At 60.6% G+C, this 12,327-nt stretch overlaps 1 protein-coding gene across 1 annotated transcript in view; it reads right to left on the reverse strand.

The window, feature by feature from the left end:
* Positions 1 to 693: 693 nt before the first annotated feature.
* DISP3 (dispatched RND transporter family member 3) overlaps positions 694 to 12,327 on the reverse strand; it is a gene marked incomplete at both ends in the record, with an annotated part of 29,358 nt that continues 17,724 nt past the window's right edge. The window contains 11 exons of the mRNA XM_082832915.1: positions 694 to 1,056; positions 1,938 to 2,100; positions 2,530 to 2,647; positions 3,215 to 3,374; positions 5,330 to 5,475; positions 5,997 to 6,123; positions 7,123 to 7,295; positions 7,373 to 7,503; positions 9,309 to 9,493; positions 10,654 to 10,790; positions 11,770 to 11,880. Coding sequence (XP_082689041.1) covers positions 694 to 1,056; positions 1,938 to 2,100; positions 2,530 to 2,647; positions 3,215 to 3,374; positions 5,330 to 5,475; positions 5,997 to 6,123; positions 7,123 to 7,295; positions 7,373 to 7,503; positions 9,309 to 9,493; positions 10,654 to 10,790; positions 11,770 to 11,880 — 1,814 coding nt within the window. The remainder of the gene's footprint in view (positions 1,057 to 1,937; positions 2,101 to 2,529; positions 2,648 to 3,214; positions 3,375 to 5,329; positions 5,476 to 5,996; positions 6,124 to 7,122; positions 7,296 to 7,372; positions 7,504 to 9,308; positions 9,494 to 10,653; positions 10,791 to 11,769; positions 11,881 to 12,327) is intronic.

The following is a 12,327-nucleotide window of genomic DNA, read 5'->3' on the forward strand; positions in this document are numbered from 1 at the left end:
AGGTAGGGGCTCAGATCTGTAAGGAAGGCTGTGCTGGGGCCCCATGGCTTCCAAAGAGCAGGAGCCCCTTGAGGCTGGGGCCAGGGGTGGGACATGCAGTACCCCAGGCCGGTCCCTCCGTGCTCCCCGGCCAGGACTAAAAGCCCTGGGGAAGATCACAGGACCACCCAGCACTGGCCGCTGTAAAACTGATGGGGAGGTGGGGGCAGGGAGTGCGAGGCCCTGCCCTTGCGCCCACTGTGCTCTTCCTGCAAAGTCCCCGAAGGAGGCAGCTCTGGCTGTGCCGCCACAGGTCAGTCACTTTGCCTCCTGATGCCTCAGTTTTCACATCTGTAGAATGGGGGAAGTGTAACACCCACATCAGAAAGTTCTTGTGAGCACTGAGGCAGTGTGCGAGGGAAGCCCCCTGAAAAAAAATCACCTGACCCTCATGGTGACCAGGCACAGGGGGAAGGCTGGTCTCTTCCGCCGCCAGGCATAGTCCAGGGCGGCTGCCAGCTTGACCACCCAGCGGTGGCTGGCACTGAGATGAAGGCAGTGTGGGTCCCACAGGTGAGTGTCGCCTGGCCCAGGCCTGGGAACGTAACTAGCTGTAGCCAAGCTGGGAACAAAGTGCCCCTGGGGTCAGAGAACGAGCATCTCGTCCCCAACCCACTGGACCAAAGGTGTGCAAAGCCGGACGTAGTGCCAGGGCTATAGGGAGGTCCCATCGGGCAGGGGGATCTTATAGCCGCTCTGGAGGAGCAGCAGGCAGGCGCCCAGCCCCAGGGCCCCTGCCAGGAGCACGGCACCCAGGGCTTTGAGGAAGGAAGTCCTGGTCCGGGTGAAGGAGCCGGGCGCCATGATGCCGAGCAGGGCTGTGCTGACCGTGAGCGTGTAGAGGATGGAGACTCCAGTGTTGAGTGCGACGATCTTGCCAAACTTGGCAAACGGGGCGATGATGCAGAAGAAGAGGGGCACCGTGGCGATGACTGTCGTGAGGGCGCTGGAGACGATGGCCACGCCCACATGCCGCACAGCCTCCAGCGTCCGCCACTGGCGCTGCGAGTGGGCATCCTGGGTGTGGGTGAGAGAAAGCTGGGGCCCCAGAAGCAGGAGGGGGTGCCTCCCTGCCTGGGGCTTTGGAATGGGGGCTTGGACCCGGGATGAACACGCATCGCTGTCCAAGGCCAGCCTTGCTCTCACGGGCTCCCCATTCCACCTCCGTGAACGGGGGTGATAAGAGCACCTGCTCCCCGGGGTTGGCGTGAAGCTGAAGCGGTTCCCCTGCAGCAGCTCACGGTGCACAGCACACAGTAGGGCGTGTTAAATGTGGCTATGACAACCAGAGCATTGACGATCTGCACAGGAGGTCCTCAAACATGTGAGCCGTGATTGGAACTGATTTCCTTCTTCTGACCAAGAGCAGCTAAATGTATAACCGATTTAATTTACATGTTTATGAATGTTTCACACCAACACAATTCCAAACTAAGAAAAGCCAAAAACTTGACGAGACCCAGAGCTAGTTTCGGCACTGGTACACGGGCGTGTCCTCCCTGAGCCACAGGGTCCAGTGGGGGCAGGGGTTGGTGGCCTCAGGGTCACGACTAGAAGGGCTCAGACTTGCTTCCCGGGCTCCAGAGTGAGACTTAGACTCGGAACCGAGAAGCAGGAAGGGCCCTTGGACATCGCCTGGTTCAACCCCTCATGCTCACTCAGGGAGACAGAGGCTGGGGGCAGTGGGCCCGCCCACCACCCACAGCGATGCTTGGGCGGAGCTGCTTTAGAACTTGAGTCCCCTGGATGTGGAGAATGGCCCTGGAAACTGAGCCTCCTGGAATACATCCTGGCTGGGCATTGGGTACCAGGGGTGTCCAGCCACCCTTGGGGGTCCTCATTGGCACCGAGGGGGGAGAAGATTTGCTGGGGAGCGGTGGGGCAGGCAGGGTGCTCACCTCGGCTTGGTGCGGGGGCAGGTTCTCTCCGGCCAGCAGATAGCCCTCGACCAGATGCACGCAGTAATCCACGGAGGAGCCGACGAGGATGGACAGGGAGATGGCTTCCACGGCGCCCATCTCCCAGCCGCTCCAGTACATGACGGTCACCACGAGGCAGACGCTGCCTACGGGGCGCGGGAGGCGGCAGGGAGGCAGCTTGGACCTGGTCCCACCCATACAGTCCTGGAGGATTGCTGGACAAATTCTAAGGGCCCCTGGGGAAGGTGGTAAAGTCTACAGTGGAGCCCCCAGCTCTGGTGACAGGTGCGATGAGTAGGGACAGGGCCAGAGAGAGCTGGGTTGGGGGGGGCTGCTGAAAGAGGGGACAAGTGCAGCAACATGTCCCTGGGACAAGAGCTACCACCTGGTGACACCTGGCTCCCCTCGGGGAGCACATGGTCCTATGAATGACTGTCACAGAGGCTCTTTTTGCTTGGGGTGGGGAGTCGGGAAACCTTCACTGAAAAGACGGGACAGTTGAGGGTGGAGAGAAACCTCCTGACCTGAAGCCACCAGCGAGACCCCTGCCCGCTCCCGACACCCGGGCCACTTACCCAAGATGCTCAGGAGCACGGGCAACAGGAGCAGCACGTGGGTGGTGAACACGGTCACCGCAGCCACGCAGATGAGCAAGGAGAGGGCCAGGCCGTACAGGGCGCTCTGCACCCCTGGAAGGGAGAGGAGGGGGCCCTCAGCTGGGCTGCACCGGGGGCACCCACAGTCCCCTCACCCTCGTGGACCAGAGGTACTGGGGTTATGCAGACGGGCACCGTCACAGCCAGCTGTGCCACTCTGGGTGAGCCGCTTGACTTCTCTGAGCCCCCATTTCTTCATCTGTAAAATGGGGTAATGATAGTACCTACTCCCTAGGCCTCGTTTGGAGTTTAAAGAGATAACATAGGTCAGGCCTCAGCCAGGGCTTGGCATCAAGAAGGGCTCCAAATGAGAGACCACTGCCATGAGGGTCATTACCATTGCTTTTTAGGTGGCCAAATTCAGGATCAGAGAATGTGGCCCCCCAAGCAGGAGGGGACCCAAACTCTGGTCTCTGATCAGTGTTCCCGGCCACTGTGTCATCCCAGTTTCTCCAGGGCTCTCGGCCAGAATTGAGAAGACAAGTGTGGCTCAGACAGGCCAGGTCGTGCCCTTCCTGCTCTAGGTCACCTCCCCGTGTCCCTGCTGCCAGCGCCCACCCCACCGGGACCCTGTGGGGTGCGGGCTGGGCTGCCGCTTGCCTATGATCTCCATGAAGATCCGCTTCCAGTGCTCACAGGTCTGGAAGCCGCGGTGCAGGGCTGAGCCCTCGGGGACCGTCTTCAGCTGCTGCTGCAGGAAGCTCTCCCAGCGCAGGTAGTCCGAGTAGGTCTGGAAGGAGGACTTGCCCTTGTACGTGGTCTGCTGGGACATAAGCCAGTGAGACAGGCGGGCAGCTGTGGCCCACGCTGCTGCCCTGGTGATAGCTGGTCTGCTCTGTGCCAGCTGCAGCTGGCCTCTGGCCACTTGCAAAGAGAGTGCGCTGTGTGAAGGGTGAGCCCACCTGAGATCACTTCCCACCAGCCTCTGGGTGCACGTGTGACTCTCACAGCAGCGGCAGGTCCCCATTCAAGCAAAGTCCCCGTCCCTTTCCAACAGAACCACCTCCAACTTCCAGAGCCCCCCAGCTCCGCGTCCCACCCTCGGCCCACGCTGTCCCTCTGCCCTCTGCACAGCTTGCTCCCACCCCTCCCTCAAGCCCCGTGAGGTTTCCGTCTCCTCTAGGAAGCCTTCCTCGATGCCCCAAGATGGTCGTCTTTCGGGCTCTGCGAGTCCTCGGTGCTTCCCCATCACAGTTCTCGTCACTGCCCGGCAACCTGCCCCTCCTCTCCCGGCTGGACTGTGAGTCCGGGAGGGCAGGTGACCTGTCTGGTTCACGGCGCCCAGCTCTGGAACGTTTATAGATGTTACCTCGCTGGTCCCATCCTGCTCTCCCTGAGCACAAACCAGTGTACAGCGTGTCTGTGTGCACGTGTGTGTCTGCGTGCTGGTGGGGGAGCCTGAGCAGGGATTCTCTCCTCCAACTGTCTGCGGCTTCGGCCTTTTTGAAAAAGGAGGGAAATTCAGACGCCGGCTACAACATGGAAGGATGTGAAGAACGCTGTGCTACGTGAAACGAACCAAGCACGAAAAGAACAGCGCTGTGGGATTCCGCCTCTGTAGTCAAATCCATGGGGGCAGAAAGCAGTGGTGGCTGGAGGGGGTGCCTGGGGAGTCCGTGTTTCATGGGGACAGTTTCAGTGTTGCAAGATAAGAAGCTTTATAGCTGGATGGTGGTGATAGCTGCACAACGCTGTGACTGTGCTTAATATTACGGAACTATGCGCTTAAAAATGGCTTAATGGCCAATTTTATTATGTATATTTTACCACAACTTTAAAAAGCTACGTGGGGCTTTGAAGTGGTGTCTGCGTTAGCCTGGGGCTCACTGAGGGCTGGGAGGGGGTCTGGGTTCTCCTCGTGGTGGCCAGGGGCTTGGCTGCTCGTGCAGTGAGTGGCACAGGTGGTGGGACAGAAAGTAGGGCTGGGGCCGAAGAACAAGAATCGCCCTTGTCACATGAACTCTCGTTCCCCAACACCTTCACGTGACTGACCTACCCTAGCTTCTCGATGACTGCCAGAGGGCGGGCAGGGAGCCGTAACCCTCATCTTTAGAGGAGGAACTGGAGGCTAGAGGGGATGCGTGTTTTGCTCAAGGACACAGAGCGCAGCAGGATCAGAGCCAGGACTGGACCCCGGGGCTCAGCACGGAGGCAACAGGGGCAGACCTGGCAAGTCTCACAGTGCCAAGTGCTAGGGCCAGGCCCACAATGCCCAGGTCGGGGATGTGCGTGTGTGCAAGTGTGCATATGTGTGTGCACATGTGTGTGCATGGGTGTGTGTGCATGGGTGTCTCCTTGGCAGAGCCTAGGGGGTGAGAGGAAGCAGTGAAGTGTCGAATGGCTGGTCCCCTGTCTTCCGATCTCTCCTGGGGGGGCCCAGCACGGGGGCTCTGTGGTCCCAAACCTGCCCCCTCACAGTGGCAGAGGGAGTGTCCTGGACTGTCACCTGCCCCCGGAAAACGATGTGGACCTCGGGCTGTCGGGGAGGGAGGGTGCTGGGGGGTGGGTGGCGTCCCGTGTGGCAGAAAGGCCGAGCTTGGCGCTCACCAACCCCGTGGCCTTGGGCAAGCAATTTCACCCCTCTTGGCCTCAGCCTCCCCTCTGAAGAACAGCCACTCTGCTCTGATCTGGGATGAGGTCCGGGGACCCGTGGTGACACTGCACTCTGTGAGGTCAGCACACTGCCCTGCACCCGGTGGCCCACCCGGGGCTCACCGACTCGAAGGCCATGGAGATCCACTGCACTCGGCCATCCTTGACGCCCACGGCCCCGTGTGACAGCTGCCCTGGGAGCAGGTGGGGCTCAGGCAGCTCCTTGCACTCGGGGTGCAACATCTGCAGGAAGGAGGAGATGCTGTAGCCTGTGGGGAGAGGGGAGAGGTGGGTCGGGGCGGGGACCCGGGAAGGGAGCACCTCTTCCCCCGATCCTGCCTGCGCATGTGTACTTACCCGTCTGGGTGTGTATGCACAGGGGCACGCACCCTTCCCCCAACCTCCTAGTTTAAAAAGTGTCTGGAACCACTGGCAATGCCATCGGGAAACCTACAACACCTATTAGCCGGCAGGGCAGAAACTGACATCTCGTGCCTTCTCAGGAAGAGCCCTGGCCGGACCCAGGTCATTGTCTGTGCCGGCTCCCGGCCTCGCTCCCAGTTCTGGAAAAGCTCCTCCTGCAGGTGCGCCCTGCACACCATACGCCCGCCAACGCCCGTGCGGCTCTGCACCAGTTCACCTTTAGGCACGAGCCCGATCTCATCTGGAAGATTCGCACGCCCCCCACCCTAGCATGGACACACATAAGCTTGGACACATGTCTGCAGATGCCCTCACGCCAGGCACATGCGCCCTCGGGGCTGTCCACCCTCGGGTCCCCCACACGCACCTGAGGGCAGGCACTGGGCCCCGCCCGGCTTCACCAGCTCCGAGTTCCCCGCGATGGCCTTGCAGAGGCGACACAGGTGCCCGATTTCTTTGAAGAGGTCAAAGCTGCTGTCGTAGATGACGCTGCCCTTTCCCAAGGAGACACAAGCCAGTGCGACTGCTCAGTGAGTCGGGAACTCAATCCTGGGCCCCACCCCCGGGGAGGAACCTCCGGCAGCTCCTGCTACCGTCGTCGCCAGCACTTGGAGCCCTCTGCCTGGTCACCCGCGGTCCTGCCGGAGCCTGCTCTGCCCTGCCCCTGGCAGCACCTCTGTTGCCACTGCTGCCCACCCGCACGGGCCCCCTCAGCCTCCCCTCCTTGATCTTACTCACCATGCGCTCACCTGGGCTCCCTGCCTTCCCCTCTCCCTCGGCACAGCCGAATCCCACCTGTCCTCCAGCGCGGGCCTCCTCTCCTCCCTGCCTCCCCAACCCTCCTCTGAACACCTGCGGACTCCTGATCCAGACTGGACAGATCTCCTCTGACCCTACCTGGCTCCCGAATTACTTTCTGTCTGAAACCCTGTACACCCAGCCAGGCTGACTTCCCAAGGCAGGGGTCATGACCAAGAGTACCGACGTCCACGGTCCTTCCCACCATGTATCAGTACCCACCAAGTGCCAAGCACAGACCTAGTCACACCTCCGTGTCAGTTCCTCTCCCGTCCGACGCCCAAGAGCCCAGCCCTGGTACAAAAACGTACAAGGTGGGGAGACCACCCCGAGCGAGGGCACCATGGCCGAGGCACGCAGCAAGGGCTGTGGGCACAGGGAGGGCCCCGTGCAGGAGGAGGAGGGCAGGGAGGCTTTGCACACCTGTACTGCCCTCACCTCCGTGCCACCCCTAATGATGCAGGGCCGCTGGCTCAGGCCCCACTGTACCCAGATTCCTGGGCGATTCTAAGAGCTCAACGCTGCTCAGTCCTCAAGAGAAATGGTGCCGCGTAGCGGAGCCTGTGGGCCAGGTGAACAGCCAGGGAGCCGAGAGGGGGTGTGCGGAGCCGGGCCGGCGGGCCCTGGGCTGGCGCTAGCTTGCAAGCCTGGTGTGGCCGGGCCCTCTGGCATCTGCCAAACGTGGGCACGCGTACCGGGTCTCCGATGACATGGTTGTCCACCTGCCGCGTGCGGTTGATGCCAACGATGCCAAAGACCACGAAGACCATGGCCCCCGTGTCCACGAGCGGCCGCACCGCCGGCTTCCCACAGCCCGTGTTCACGCAGGGGTTGAAGCCGAAGGTGGCAGAGGGGCGGGCCTTGGGCACTGCGGAGGGAGTCACAGCTGTATGGGAAGGCGGGGCCCAGCCTCCCAAGGCCCCGCCGCGGCCTCCCCGCGTGTACCTTTCTCGCTGGGCACGTAGAAGAAGCCTTTGGTCGGCCCATCGGGGCTGGAGCCGAGCAGGCAGCCAGGAGGGGCTGCACACACACGCCCGTGGAAAGGGGGCTTGTGGGACTGGGCAAAGTACAGCTTCCTGTGGAGGCAAAGGAGGCGAGGCCAGGACTGAGGCCAGGAAGGCCAGGAGCAGTGGGGGAGGGGAGGCACAGGCGGCCGTGCGCAGGGGCTGGAAGAGCACAGGGGACGGACTCGGGCTCCCCCAGCACAGGGATTTAATCTTAGGTTCCGGCCTGGGGTTTGGACACCTGTTCTAGTCCCGCCCCTGCCAAGGCCCACCCTGTGGTCCTGCTCAAGGCACTTCCCCTCTCTGCATGTGTCTCCTCGCCTGTGGCAGGAGGGGTGGAAGAGACCAGCAGCTTCCAAACGGTCCTCAAGGGGCCCCAGGGCTAGCCTTGGGGGTCGGTGCTCAGAAGCCCCCTGCCCCACTTTAACCTGAACAGTGACAGAGCCTCAAGATTCTGTTTGAAGAAAGGATTCCACGGTTAGCTTATTCACCACTGGACTTGATGTAGCTCAAGGCTCTTTCTAGAATGTTCTAAGCTCAGCCAGGCAGCCTGACCCCAGTGGCTACTGTGTATGTGCAGCATGAGCCCGACCATGGAGGGGAGGCAGAGGGACCCCCTCATGCCCCGAGCCAAAGTGTGCCAGGCCAGAAGGGCCCAGTGAGCCCATCTTGGTCATCCCCCTGCCCCAGGCATCAGCCTCGTGTGGGCGTTCAATGTCCTGAGGCCAGGCCCTGTCAGAGACCATGGGTCCCTGGTGTCACCAGTGCAGGCCCCGTGCTGCTGTCCTCTGGACCACAGCAGCAGTGCGCTCTTCCTTTCAGAGCACGTATTGTAATTTGCAATGACACTGTGCTGTCTCCCGAGGGCAGGAGTCACATCTGTCTTGTTTCCCATCCCCAGCACTAGCCCCGTGCCCGTTCACAGTCGGTGCTCAGTGTTAAATGAATGAATGGATGAGAGACAGGCCCTCGGCTGACACAGCCTCAATGGTCAGAACGTGGCGGGGGGAACCTGGGAAAAGATGGCCCCAGCTGGCTCAGAGACATCCGGGGCACGGAGTGCAGTTGATCATTAGGTGTTCATGGGGACTTACTTCGTGCCAGGCACCAGGTAGGGCGTGCGTATTCAGTAGGTAAAGACAACAGACACGGGCTCTCTCCCATCACCTTACAGTCCGAGGGAGGGGGAACATTCAATAATTGTTTTCTGAATTAACTGTAGGTATTGAGAGCGTGGATAGTGGCTTGGAGAGGAATGCAGAGTGTACTCATTCATTCATTCATTTACTCAGCAAGTGTTTCCTGAGCACCCGCTACCTAGCACCAGGTGAGGGGACACAGCACAGAACGGTAAGCTGCTCACGCAGGATGCCTGCGTGCTCCTGAGCAAGGACAGGTAATAAACCAGCAGGTCAGTATGATTCCAGGTGGTGGTAGAAGCCAGAACGAGAGCAGCGGGGTGATGTATGGGGAGAGGCGGGTGCGGCTATTTTCCCCAGGGAGGGAAACCTTGTTGGGGGTGGGTAGGCATCTGGGTAAGGACCTGAATCTTGAGAACAAGTCAATCCCGGGAGGAGCTAGGGGCAAGCGGCCTAGGCCCAGGGAATAGCAAACGCAAAGGCTCTGCGTTGGGAACTGCCTGGCGTGCTGAGGGGCCAGACAGCCGCTGCGCCTCCCGCGGGAGCCATGCAGAGGGAAGGCCGCAGGTGGGGGAGCGAACTGCGGGCCTGGCGTCTTGGCGTCCCCGATCCCCAGTCCTGGGCGAGAAGCATCTGAACAGATGGGTAGAAATGGACTGGGGTTTCTGAAAGGTGTCGTGGGAGGGGCACACGAGTGGGCCGGGCTGGTGGAAACCAACTTATCTGCGAGGCTGTTACCGGGTGTGCTGGTGCTCCTTGGCGGCCACGTAGAAGCTAAAGTCAAACTTCCAGCCCCGCTTGGTGTCGCAGGCCAAGGTCGTCACCATCCACCTGCCGGAGGGGCTCGCCGCCTGGAGCAGCCCTACTGTAGACATACAAGCGGTCAGCTTCTTGGTGAAGTTACCAAAAGGCGCTCTATACACCTAAGCAGTGGATTGACAGAGACAAGACAGGTGACTCTGGGAGGCTGCCTTGGCCTGGGCCCAGCCTCAGGCTCGGTCCCCTCCCTCCTTGGAGCGCTCGCCGCCCCCTGCCCCCATTCCAGCCCCCAGAGTCGGGGGGTAGAGACCTGGGCAGAGGCGCAGGAGGCCTGGGTTCAAGTTTAAAGACGGAGCAAATCCTTCCCTACCTCTCTGAGCCTCAGTCCTTCCTTCAACTGAGGATCTACTCCAAGCCAGGCCCTGAGCTGGGCTCTGAGGATGTGGCTGTGAGCCAGACAGGCTTGGTCCCTGCCCTCCTGGAGCTGCCAATTATGATGGCTTCAGATTCTTTGAAGGGCCTTGAATTAACTATTAGGCCGATAAGGCACAGGACGAATGGGGCAGTGGAAGAGGAGGCCAAACTGGTAAGGATGGTCAGGATAGGGTCCTAGGAGGAGGTGACATTTGGGCTGAATGGTGAGCCAGCCACGCATGAAGCTGGAAGGAAAGCCCTCCAGGCAGCGAGAACCACAGTGCAAAGGTCAGAGCCAGGGAACGCCTCACACACCCCATCTTTCGAATGGAAATATAAACCCCGAACAAATGAGTTGACATGTGGAACTGTCACCCAGGAGGTGTAACATGTTAAAGAAACACAAATTATTCCTGAGAGGAAAAATCAGAGGCCTGGGTTGGCCCTGGGAGCCCCTTTTCTGGGGCGCTAGAACAGACGGCTGAGAACAACAACCTAACTAACAGCTCCCATTTTACTGGGCACTTACTATGTTCCAGATGTTACAGAACGCACAGGCCTTGGCTCACGTACCTCCAACATCCCTGGCTGGTACCTTTCATGTCCCTGTATCACAGATGAGGAAACTGAGGCTCAGAGAGACTACATAATCTTCCCAAAGACATACAGGTTATAAATGGCAGAGCCAGGACTCGAACCCAGGCCTGGCTGACTCGGCAGCCCGTGCTCTCACCACTCTGCAGGTCCCTGCCGCAGGCCTGGCTGACGGTGGGAGAGGGTCCTCACCTGCCTGGAGCAGCTCCATCCTCGCAGGCCCTGCCCCCACCCCCATGTGGCCAGTGCCCACCAGTGTGGCACTGAGGGCCCCTCCCCTGGTAGTGGCAGCTCACTTAACGACAGCCAGGCTCACCTGGAAGGAGGGCACCTCCCCGTCCCCAGAGGACACGGTCTGCCAAGGGCCAGGCAGGCTGGCGTTGAGGGAGAACCTGTAGACAGCCGGGTGGCCTTTGCTCTTCACCTTGGAGACGTACACAGTGCCCGGGGAGTCTAGGGACAAATGAGGGGAGGAGGAGGGACAATCACCTCGACTGGCTTCCCCTAACCCTGCAACAGCCCAGCCTCTGCTCTGTTGACTGAGGAGCTGAGCCTGACCTTGGGGTCATCTCTGAATGGTGGCTCTGTTCCTCTCTACCGGACCGAGCCCATGGCAATGATGGGGGACTGGTTGTTGTTGGTGGACACTGGATGGGGTGGAGGTATAGATGGAGGGGAGGTGGTGGTGGACACTGGATGGGGTGGAGGTATAGATGGAGGGGAGGTGGTGGTGGACACTGGATGGGGTGCAGGTATAGATGGAGGGGAGGTGGTGGTAGACACTGGATGGGGTGCAGGTATAGATGGAGGGGAGGTGGTGGTGGACACTGGATGGGGTGGCAGCACGGGTAGAGGGAGTGACAGTGATGGTGGGAGCCATGGTGTGGTGTGCCAGTAGGAACTAGGGTAGTCGAGGTGACGCCAACATCGATGCCCAGGCCTGGCGTGAACGGTGGGGGTGTGCTGCTGGTGAGGATGGTGGGCACAGAGGGGTGACGATGGCCATGGATGACAAGGACATGCAGAACTGCCCCATGTGGGGGGTTTATTCCCACGTGCATCCTGGCATCCCACATCTGATGGAGACCCCAGCAGGGGTAAGCCCGCCTCCAGTGTTCAGGACGCCCCGCCCGCCCCCAGACACTCAGGATGGATCTGCCACACAAGGCAGTTCACAGTGCACCACACGCCAGGCTGGGGTGGCGGCAAGAAGGGACCGCCCTGTTCTGGCTGAAGAGAGCTGGTGGGACGAAGGACAAGGGCCTCAGGTTCACCCCCGCACCGACCCTTCCACGGTGACCCAAGAACACAGGCTTTTGCTCCCGAAGGAGAATCAAACCATGGATTTAATGTGCTCTCCCCACAGGGCCCCTGCACCCTTGTGCCAGGACCTCCCACTGCCCCACCCAGCCAGTGCACACTCCCCACTGACCCTGTAGGGCGGCCTCAGGCCGGCCAGCCCAGGACACCCCTGAGCCCCGCTGCTTCTTCTCCAGGGACGTCCGGATGTTCTGCAGGCTGTGGGGCTTCTCCTGGAACAGACCTACCCACCCCCCCCCCAACCCCCGCACCGTGTCAGACAGCAGGGCCTCCCTGGCTGGGCCCGGCCAAGGCTGGGAGAGAGACGACCTGAGGGACATGGGCCCCAGGGCCCTCAGCTTGGGAAGGGGGTGGTATCAGGGGTCTGAAAGAAACTAGATGGAACTGAAGAAAGGCCAAATGCTGAATTTACAAGAATCTTGAGGCAAAGGAAAGAACCTGCCAGCCCCATCCAGAGAAGGACACTCGCAGCCCACCCTGCTCATCCTCACCACGCCTCACTTCCCTCCTCTGTCAAGTGGGATGACACCCAGAGGGTACCTCCAGAGGGTGGGTGAGGGACAAAAGGGGATGCTGCGTCTCAGGCGCTTAGCAACGTGTCTGGCTTGCGATGAATGCTTGATAAACAGGAATAATTAGAAATGGCATGTTAGCAACTAGCAGAGACAGG

The sequence above is a fragment of the Leucopleurus acutus genome (assembly GCF_964270905.1).
Source record: "Leucopleurus acutus genome assembly, chromosome: 2".
NCBI lineage: Eukaryota > Metazoa > Chordata > Mammalia > Artiodactyla > Delphinidae > Leucopleurus > Leucopleurus acutus.